This window comes from Sorghum bicolor, chromosome 9 (genome assembly GCF_000003195.3).
Source record: "Sorghum bicolor cultivar BTx623 chromosome 9, Sorghum_bicolor_NCBIv3, whole genome shotgun sequence".
Taxonomy (NCBI): domain Eukaryota; kingdom Viridiplantae; phylum Streptophyta; class Magnoliopsida; order Poales; family Poaceae; genus Sorghum; species Sorghum bicolor.
In genome coordinates, this window is record NC_012878.2 from 50,231,408 (window position 1) to 50,241,846 (window position 10,439).

At 45.2% G+C, this 10,439-nt stretch overlaps 1 protein-coding gene across 15 annotated transcripts; it reads left to right on the plus strand.

Annotated features, from left to right (window-relative positions):
* LOC110430299 lies at positions 2,183-8,539 on the plus strand. 15 transcript variants are annotated; one of them, XR_002447641.1, is made up of 8 exons: positions 2,183-2,393; positions 2,485-2,599; positions 3,803-4,026; positions 4,761-4,890; positions 5,654-5,739; positions 5,881-6,021; positions 6,157-6,264; positions 7,926-8,537. XR_002447641.1 is itself a non-coding variant. In XM_021447757.1 (7 exons), the coding sequence occupies exons 4-7, from the start codon at positions 5,700-5,702 to the stop codon at positions 8,473-8,475; spliced, it is 516 nt and encodes a 171-aa protein (XP_021303432.1). In that variant the 5' UTR covers positions 2,483-2,599; positions 3,790-4,026; positions 4,761-4,890; positions 5,654-5,699; the 3' UTR covers positions 8,476-8,539. The 15 variants fall into 15 exon arrangements, 8 of the variants coding, with proteins under 8 accessions (XP_021303437.1, XP_021303436.1, XP_021303432.1 ...); XR_002447639.1 differs by lacking the exon at positions 6,157-6,264 and having other exon boundaries at positions 4,761-4,917; XR_002447637.1 differs by lacking the exon at positions 6,157-6,264.

The window sequence follows — 10,439 nt, forward strand, 5'->3', positions numbered from 1 at the left end:
ACAACATGGTGACGGTGGCCTTGTAGATGTTCATACACCATCTACTGGCCTCTTGCTATGGTGGTACATGTGTACGTGCTATACTTATCTTTGAAGCATGTAGTGGACAACACTATGTAGATGTTTCACGGGCACGACTATAAAGGCGTGCCCGTGACAGGTGGTCCATGGTCGCACCTTTAGCGCCATGCGCGACACTGAGGTGACAACATGGTGGCGACGGTATGCTGGCCACTCTGGAGGAGGGGCATGGGCTCCTTTTCCTGCACGTCAGTGGTATCCTCTCAGTATCACAGGCATACGGGGGCTCTGGCCCGGGCATTTAAGGGGCTATTCATTTCTCGGCTTTCAATGCAGAAGAGGTAAGGCCAGCCTCTGTAGACCGTCATGGGTTCACATCGCTATCACTCAGAGCAGTAAAAACACGACAGTGAACCAGGTAGCGTGCCTAGGCGTCCTCAATGTTTCACGAGCACGCCTATAAAGGCGCGACAACAAAACATGTAGGACGTCGAGCCATGCTCGATATGATGACACGTGGTCTATGGTCGCATCTTTAGTGGGATGCGTGGCACTGAGGCGACAACATGGTGACGGTGGCCTTGTAGATGTTCATACACCATCTACTGGCCTCCTGCTATGGTGATACATGTGTACGTGCTATACTTATCTTTGAAGCATGTAGTGGACAACACTATGTAGATGTAGATGTTTCACGGGCACGACTATAAAGGCGTGCCCGTGACAGGTGGTCCATGGTCGCACCTTTAGCGCCATGCGCGACACTGAGGTGACAACATGGTGGCGACGGTATGCTGGCCACTCTGGAGGAGGGGCATGGGCTCCTTTTCCTGCACGTCAGTGGTATCCTCTCAGTATCACACTGAACTATTCTCGCCACCGACGACACGCTACACCACCAGCCCACGAGGGTGTCTGCGCTATCACCTCTATTGGCCCAATTGTGTCGCTGTTGTCACCCACAAACCTGGTTGTCCCAAGCTTTGGATGGTACTCAGTGCTGTCAACAATAACACGTACCCACCTCGTAAACCTTGTCACCGATCGCCTATAAAACGGCCCCCAGCTCCCCCTCACAATAGGACACTCCACGACAATACTCATCATCCACATACGACCTCTGCTCAAACATCAATCAGAGGGAAGAAGTTGACACCCTCAAGATGTGCTTAGATGAAGAAGAGCTCGCCAAGGCCATCTTTGCTGCCCTAGTCCCTACTTTACTGGCAGTAATTATATTGTATATCCTTGTGGGGCGCCCGGTACCCTACAATAGGCCATGGGATAGTTGATGAAATAGGGAGACTCCAGAGGGGCTGTAATATCTACTGTTATTTTTATTCCGCCATGTAGCTGAATATATGTGTATAATTATATTCTGTGTGGCTACTATATGGAGAAAGTCCACATGGTGTAAACCTTTTGTGAGCCCACAGTTTGGCTATTATACCGATCCAAATTCATGTCCACCATATATCCGAAGTGTGAGCCACATTTTTTTCTTGACCACCAGAGTGTATCTGGTAGCAAATCTATTTGGAGGCATACAAATTAATAGCACCTGGGGTATAGATTTTAAAAAAAACTAAGTTTATCTAACTGGCACGTACCTTGTAACTATATTGCGTTTGGCTATTACACTTAGGAAGTCCACATGCCCTAAACCGTTATGGGACCACAGTGTGACTATTATGTCGGTGTAAATCCATGTCCATTGTCTATCTAAAGTGGAAGTCACAAACGGGTAAGGATGGCAACGGGTCGGTTTTGGTTTGGATATCCGCGGGTTTTAGTCCAGCGGTTTTGTTTTTGGTGGTAGTTTTTCGACCATGGTTTTCGGGTCGAAGGCCCCGAAACCGATCGGGTTTGGTTTTCCACCCATGGATATCCGAAATCATTTGGAATTGAAATTTATACTTTATAATACGATATGATAATAATAATTTATTTACTTAGACTATTAAATCTATTCGAAGTTAACTCATGAAAATATCTATTGTTTATTGCATCTTGTCTATACACGTGAATATGTATATATATATATATATACGCGGGTTTCGAATAACCATTCGAGTTTTGGGTATCCGTTCGGGGTTCGGGTTTCGGGTATCTGCGAGTTTTGGTTTTGGTCGGCTCACTCAGTCGGCCCAACGGGTACGACTTCGGGCTCCACCGCCTCCGCATCCAGGTTCTCCGATCCGGCCCCGTACCGCGCCGCTCAAACCCTAAACCTCTCCTCTCCATCGGAGTCTCGCCGCCGCGCCATGGCGGCGGAACCGCCAGAGCCCGCATCCTCGCAGGATGCCCAGCTCGCGGCCTCCTCCTCCGCCGCTGTAGACGGCGTTGGCGACCCCAACCCGTGCTGCGCAAAGGTAATTGACCCTCCCTATTCCCACCATCACGCCGCATCGGGTCTTGTTGGGTTCTTGACGTGTCTTCTTTTTTGGGGTTTGGGTTCCGCAGCTGTGGAAGAAGTACCAGAAATTGGAGACGAGCCGGACGGCGCTGCGGGAGGCGGTGAAGCTCCTGCAGGCCGAGAACGAGAAGCTGCAGAAGGAGAACTCGGAGCTCAGCAAAGGTTCGTACTGTGTTCCCTGATTTCTTTTCTCAGTGCGCTGCTTTCTTTGTTTTTCTTTCTTGCATTACGATTATGGTTACAAATAGAAAGAAAAGATTACCCTAGAGGAGGCACGGTACAGGCACAGGCGCCCCTTAGCCTTGCGGCGGCCTGGCCCTCGGGTGTGGCGGCTCGGCCTTCCAGTCCTGGCCGGCCAGCGGCAGGCCGCACGAAGGAGCAGCCAGCCCCTTCCGTCCTGCAGGCGTTTTGTCTTCACTGTGTTCTTCATTTTTCTTTATTTTTGTGCTTAGCTGTGATCCAGTTTTTTCGGAGTTTGAGCCAATCTCAAGCAATGATTTTTGGGGAATAGTTTTGTGCCTAGGTGAATTTTATCTGACCAAAATTTGGGAGCGATTTGTGAGGATTTGAGTCGAATTTCGTTGTTTGTTTTAGCCGCACCTTTTTCTATTCTTGGAGCTCGGTCTCCTGTTCATCCGTCCAACCAATCAGGCTGCAAGTCACTTGAACCAATGGGAGCTGGGCTTTGTACGTGAGTACCCAGGACCTTCGAGTCTTTAGCCAGCAACTCTGCAGTCCACTGCTTTTTCTCTTCTGCTCGATCTTGGTTCCTTTGTTCGGTGAGTGCTGGTACTGGAGAAACAGCAGCAACGCTGCAGCGCTGAGCGCCTCCCAGCCAGCTAGTGCTTGCCGAAGTTCTCTGTAGCTGGCCACTCCCGCAAGTGTTTGATTCCTATCGCTTCAGGTTTCTGGTAGTGCAGTTTCAGGCAGTGCAAACCCTGCCTATCCCCAGCAGTCACGTTCAGGAGCTCCAGTTTCTCCGCTCATCGAGTCCCCAAACAGGTCATCGATTCTGTGCGTCTGTATTCGTCTGCATTGCCGTTTCTGCAGGGCCAGCGTCGAGCAAACAAGCACAGCAGTGCTTGCCCTTGGTGGGCTGTTCGTGGAACGGAAGCATAGCAAAGATTTGGTTTGGGTGTCCTGCAGTTTTTATTCGCGGGTGTAGGGGTGTGGGCTGTTCGCGTCTGCAGTATCTGAATTCCCATGAAGGGTGCAGAGTCTTCAGATGACTCTACCGTACTATTAAGAATTTCAGTTGCATATGTTGTTGTCTATTGTCCACGTTTTGTATAATTTTAGAAAATTAGCGGGTGTAGGGGTGTGGGGTATGCTTATTAGTTTGCTCATCGCAGTGGCATTCTGTAGGTTCAGACTCTGCAGTATACTACGAGGACATGTATATTAACTTCAATATTGCCAAGGAGATCGTCTTCCAGATAGCGGGTTGTACCTTCTCGCTGCACTTCCATCACACTGATTTCATACATGCTTAGTAATCAATTCTTTGTTCTATTTTCTCATGTAGGTATGCAACCAGCAAATGTACGAGTTAGGCCAAAAGACATGTGCTGAGAAAAAGTTTGATGCAGGTGTTAGTAATACACTTCCCACTTTGGAAACTATTAATGACTTGTGTGTTATAATGTATATGAACTTCATGTAAGGATGAATGATAAATGCACTTGTAATATTTTATGGATATCTTAATGTAAATATAATGGTTGCGCTCAATAACAAAATGTCTATATGTATGTCATCATGTGTCAATTGAGCATATATAGTGACTATAATACTAGAATGTATTGATTACTGAATTTTTTTTATTGTTAGTATGGATTTCCTTGGGGGCTGGTGCTCAAGGAAATCAAAATTACCTTGGAGGTCGATGGTAGCCAAGGTTTAGAGTGTTTCCTTGGAGGTTGTCAACTCTCAAGAAAATTAATTTACTTGGCGGCTATTGACCCTCAAGAAAATTTATTTCCTTGACGGTTGTAATATTTCCTTGACCCTCTGGCAAATGAAGTCTGGTCGTTGTTTTCTTGGCGGCCAGCCTCCAAGGAAGTCATCCTTGAGTGTTAAAACAGTCAAGAAAACTAATTTCCCTTAGCTTCTATCCTTGAGTGTGTTTGCTTGACGGTTTGTGGTCAAGGATTATTTCCTTGGCGGTTTTACCTCTTTCTTTGGCGGTTTTTGGCACGCAAGGCAATTCAGGATTGTGGTAGTGGCAATAAGTTTCAGCATCATGGAATTTGATGTTTGTTTGTGCTATCAGACTATAGTGACATCAATGTTTTGCCTTTGCTTATGTCGTCTACCAAGGCAGGAATTTAGAAGCTGAAGTCCAAACTTGAATATATATTTTTCTCCAAAAATGTTCAGTTGAAAGTGGAGGGCTCTGCGCTAGAGATGTGGCTTTAAACAAATATAAGAAGAACAGGGTGCTTCGTTTACAGGTTCATAGCTTCCTTCTTGTCTCACCAGTAAGCATTCTTGACATTGCGTAATAAACAGGTTGCTAATTTCGGAAAATCCAATCTCCTATGATATTTACTTAGTGACTATATTGTTACATGATATGTTACTCCCCATAAAATTTTTCGTTTTGTAATATAGTGAGCATCTGCTATACCTCAGAGGGAAAGGACAATGACAAATCTAACTGACAGTTCCTAGTTTCTATTTTTCACCTCCTAATTGACAATTCGATGCTCCATCGCGTTAGTGCTTCTATTCAGATATTTTGCATTTTTCAGATGGGTCAAATTTTCCAGTTACCTTGTAGTTGGTATTTACCTTAGAATCGTGAGGACTATATTGTTACATGATATATTAGTCCCCATGAAATTATTCCTTTTGTAATATAGTGAGCATCTGCTACATCAGAGGGAAAGGGCAATGAAAAATCTAACTGACAGGGTTTCTATTTTTCACCTCCTAGTTGACAATTCGATGCTCCATCACATTAGTGCTTCTATTCAGATATTTTGTCATTTTTCAGATGGGTCGAATTTTCCAGTTATCTTGTAGTTGGTATTTATCTTAGAACCGTGAGAGGAGAGGGCACTAACCAATTTTAATGTCAACAAAAACACATAGAAATGTAGGATCTTGAAATAACAAGAATGGTTTGTTTATTTCACAAGATTAAGATGACTGGATAAGACTTTTTTTCCATGTATAGAATTTCCCATGTGACTGCCTAGATGAAACTTTCAGGAGATGGGTACCTGCCTAGATGAATATGGAGGTGACAAAGCTGTAGATGCTAGCACCCAAGACAACCATTACTGACAACATATTTGGTGAGTTGCTGCAGTCACAGTTTCTTACACTTCGGCATCAATAATTGTACATCTATGCTTCCTTTCTTTGCCCTGTGCTTTAAGCAACCTTAAATTTAGCTGCAATCCGCTAGGTAACTGATACAGTTCAATGCACTGCAGGTGGAATGGTCCCAAACCAGTATGATAATATGATCGCTGTAACTGCTGGAAACCAAGGCGATGCTGAGCCTTTGGAAAATGATTGGATTAGTCCCCTGCTATCGAGTGGCTTCATGGGGATAATAACTACAAATGTGATGGGTAAGTGTGGTTCCGCATAAGTTTTTATCTCAAGTATCTACAAATATGCACCTCGGCCACACTTTGTAGGCGCATTTATCAACAAATGTAGTCTGGGTGCATGCATGTTAAGATTACCTTGTTTCTTTTCCTTAGTGATTAGTACGAACCACGGACTAATACCATGGACGCACACTTGAATGGCTTCCAAATGCATGGACGTTAATCGCTAGATGGCAAGCACTAGTGCATTACAAAGTCTGGGTGAGCTGGTAGCTTTTCATATCACTAGTTTTGCAATAAACTGCTAGCGCTGGTTATTCATTGCTGAAATAACTATATCATCAGATACTTCTGAACAACTACATGCTTCCTTACCTAGCCACTTATGGGGTTATGGCCCCAACCAGGGTCTAAGGGAAGTAGATAGGTTGGTTCGCCCTAATACAAACAGATCAATTGGGCCGAACACCACACACGCTCACACACGCAATTCTCGCTGGACCCTGAACACAAGAATGGGTAGTGGGTGTAACATATGAGGAGGCAGCCATCATGAAACAGGAAATTACAAGTCCAAGGGCTGGTCCTCTACACAATAGTCACTCATCACAGAGGCAGCTAAGAAACATGTTTTCATTGTCCCCATGATGGCCATCAGCGAGGGCAGCTTCATCAGCACCGGCGGTGGTATCAGGATCATCAGTACGTGGCACCATCGCCATCAGAGGTTGTGTCGACAGTTCTCTTGGTGCTACGCGGCACAGGAGCGGTGCAAGGAAGGCAGCACAACTTCGCCCGTGGTCTGCAGCGATCGCTCTAATGGTGGGTATGGTGAGGTGGATGCGAAGGTGTTCAGGGATAGTAGGATGCCACATGCCTGGGAAGTTGAACCTGCGCGGCCTCGGGAGGTGCTCACCATAGAAGCAGAACATGGCGGCATCATAGGCCAGGGCCGCCTCAAGGCAATGTCGAAATTTGCCGATCCATAGCCTCAATCGAGTGTGGGGGACGCGGATCTCCATAGCCCACCCGCCCCAACTCCGCTTTCGCACGCCTACCCAGCCTAGAACCTTTCGTTGGTCACAGAAGGGCGATCACAAACTTGCAGGACATATATGGCACCTGTTTCTCCTTGAGCCCCACCACAATCTCCTGCATACACAATATAAGACCTCCCACATTAACATAAGACTAAAGCCAGGAAATGGCCCAACCCCTATACAATGGATAAGGTACACATCAAACCGTTCTTTAGTTGCCTTTTAGACCTCCGACGTTGCTGCCTCTCACGTATTGTCCCTTCAACTATAGCTAGAGATGGAGGACAGAGAGGCGAGCCAAAGAGAGGAGTGCCTAATTAGGGCTAGGAACAGAGTGAACGAAAGGGAAAGGAGAACAATTAGGCACCTGGAACTGAAGCTGCACTATTCCCACGCCGCCTCTTCCTTGTCCCACTACAAGAAGGGCCTTCCATGTGCCATAAGCCTGCGCCACTACTGTTTCGCAGCACACACCTACCACGCAACACTTTGCATATACCCTGCTATGCCCACAACACTATGAATGCCTACAGAATGGGACGGTTCGCTACAGATCTAGCCTAACAAAGTCAGGAAGACCAAGAGGGGAACTTTTCTTGCTGACTTAATAGTACATAGCTGCAAGGAACGGAAGGAGGCGATGATGTACCAAGCAGCAGAGCAGGCGCTTATATAGGCAAGAGGTAGAGGCTGTAGCCATATTTTTACATTGCTGCTAGACACAAAGGTCATGTAATTTGCACACAGCCAAGAGAGGACACGTGCATGCATGCGAATCTACCACATTGGCCCCAGAGAGGGCGCTCACATGCATGCAAATTTACCACAATGTCTAAAATATGAATTCCGCTATCGCTAACCTCTTTCACTGCCAATAAACAGGTCGTTGCTATGGCCTCAAGTGGGACTGCTGCGTTGCATGCAAAACATCGGCGGCGGTAAAACAACCTCTATGTAAAAGGAAAAGGAGCAGGAGGGTCAATGGTAACTGTTTGCATGCAAAGGACAAGCATATAGCGTTGGACGGTGCTTGGACGGGGGTGCATGCGCACCGCATGCAAAGGAGAGCTAAAGCTCTGTACGGTGCCATGCATGCATGGGCATTTAATGTGCGTAGAAAGATAAACAAGGAAGTAGGCATGAATCAGTTGTAGATGCAAAGGACAAGTTCCTGTACAGTGCGTGCATGAATCAGTTTGGACGGTGGCATGCATGAAAAGGACAACTACATGCATGCATATTCATTTAACGCTACACTGATGCATGCACTTGTGTGTACTATGTAATGAGCATGCATGCATATTCATTTATGTACTGTGTAATGCATATGCTCAACCCAAACAAGGAAGTAGGCCTTGGTAAAGCTGTAAATACAAAGGACAAGTTCCTGTACAGTGCGTGCATGAATCAGTTTGGACGGTGGCATGCATGAAAAGGACAACTACATGCATGCAGATTCATTTAATGCTACACTGCTGCATGCACTTGTGTGTACTATGTAATGAGGGCCTGTTTAGATTGGAGATGAAAAATTTTTAGGTGTCACATCGAATATGTCGGAAGGATGTCGGGAGGGGTTTTTGGAAACTAATAAAAAAACAAATTACATAGCTCGTCAGGAAACCGCAAGACAAATCTATTAAGCATAATTAATCTGTCATTAGCACATGTAGGTTACTGTAGCACTTAAGGCTAATCATAGACTAACTAGGCTTAAAAGATTCGTCTCGCGATTTTCAACCAAACTGTGTAATTAGCTTAATTTTTTGTCTACATTTAATGTGTCATGCATGTGTTCAAAGATTCGATGGGATGGATGAAAAAAATTTTGGTGGGGAACTAAACAGGCCCTGAGCATGCATGCATATTCATTTATGTACTATGTAATGCATATGCTCAACCCTGCATGGAACTGCCTGCCATGGCATTTATGGAGGCAGCACTCTATGTGGGGCATGGAGGTACACTCTCATCTGAGACTAAATGGAACATACGTGGACACTCTGTGAGGCCGCCTTGGCGGCGCGGCCTCATATTTCTAATTTGCGTGGATATTTTCATTCTCACCACGACTATATATTAACTTCTTCATTGATTTTCCTAATTAGTTAGGGGCTGAGGGCATGCAGAGGGGTAGAAAACACAGCGCAGACAACTCTTTCAATAACTCATATAGGCATCAAGATGACATGATTTGGCTCATGATCTATAACGCATCCGGGTAATCTCGTGTTGCATTCTCCTTCTCAATTACCCTACTCCTATAAAACCACTTTGTTCCCCTGCGTCCGTAAGGCAAGGTAGAGTGCCTAGAGCAAGACAAGAAACATAAAAAAAAACAGAGAGTAAGTTAGCTAAGATCGCCCGATCTGTTAACTTGCTCACACCTGTACTCACACATCCCTTTTACCCTGCTCAATTATAACCCCTTCTTCTGAAAACTCAAACATGAGTTATCTTCTAGACAGTAGGGGGCAAGCCCGAACCAGAATGAAGTGTTAGGCCAACACGTTCTCTGCTAGACAAAGGGGGCGAGCCCGAACAAAAATAAATCTCTTGTTTCTTAAGTGTTAGGCCAACGAAACCCATATACTGACATTCTAATTGCTTATCATGGTAACAAGATGTACCACGACACTCTACATGAATCTACATTAGGGGTTCCAATGGTGTGGCCGCTCTAGGCCCCGAATGATTAGGGTCCTTCAACTGCAATTTTTGTTTTCTTGTGATCGTCAACTCTATGTTGAAGAATGCATGCCCTAGCATCTTTTGTGTCGATATCCTTATCCTTGCAGTTGAGATGGCATGATGACCAATGTTGAGAGCACCAACCACCTTATGCCCTTTTGATTCTCTAGACAAGTTCTAAGAAGTTCAGAAATGTCAACCAGAACGACACTGATCTTTTCGCCCAAGGTAATTTAGGAGTAAACTCTATCCATAATGCACACCTTTCAAACGCCATATTGACCAAAATAATTCATGTAAAGAGTAGTGAAAATCAATGAATAAGCTTCTAGACCGGAAGCAGCAGCAGCTAGCACCTATTCCACACTAGCTTAACTGCATAAGCATCCCCAAGAAATGCGATAGGAGACAAACATTCACCTATGTGACCAAACTGAAGACAAGAAATACCACAGTAAAAAAACTGAGGTACCACAGGCTAACACTTTTTAGACCATAAACATTCACCTATGTGATCAAACTGAAGACAAGAAATACCACACACACAAAACTGAGGTACCACAAGCTAACATTTTTTAGACCATAACATTGTTCATAATAACCCAGTAGCAAAGCAGGGAATTTAACATTCAAGTCTTACAACATTAGGTGTTGTAGATCACACACAATCGACAGATTGTTCAAACCAACACATAGCATGGTAGA

Excerpts from the sequence above, each read along its gene's own strand:
- LOC110430299 (XM_021447757.1), top strand. The coding sequence starts at position 5,700 with ATGCTAGCACCCAAGACAACCATTACTGACAACATATTTG. Across the intron at positions 6,022-7,925 it reads AATAACTACAAATGTGATGG|GTCGTTGCTATGGCCTCAAG; the intron begins GTAAGTGTGGTT and ends GCCAATAAACAG. Across the intron at positions 8,181-8,395 it reads AAAGATAAACAAGGAAGTAG|GCCTTGGTAAAGCTGTAAAT; the intron begins GCATGAATCAGT and ends ACAAGGAAGTAG.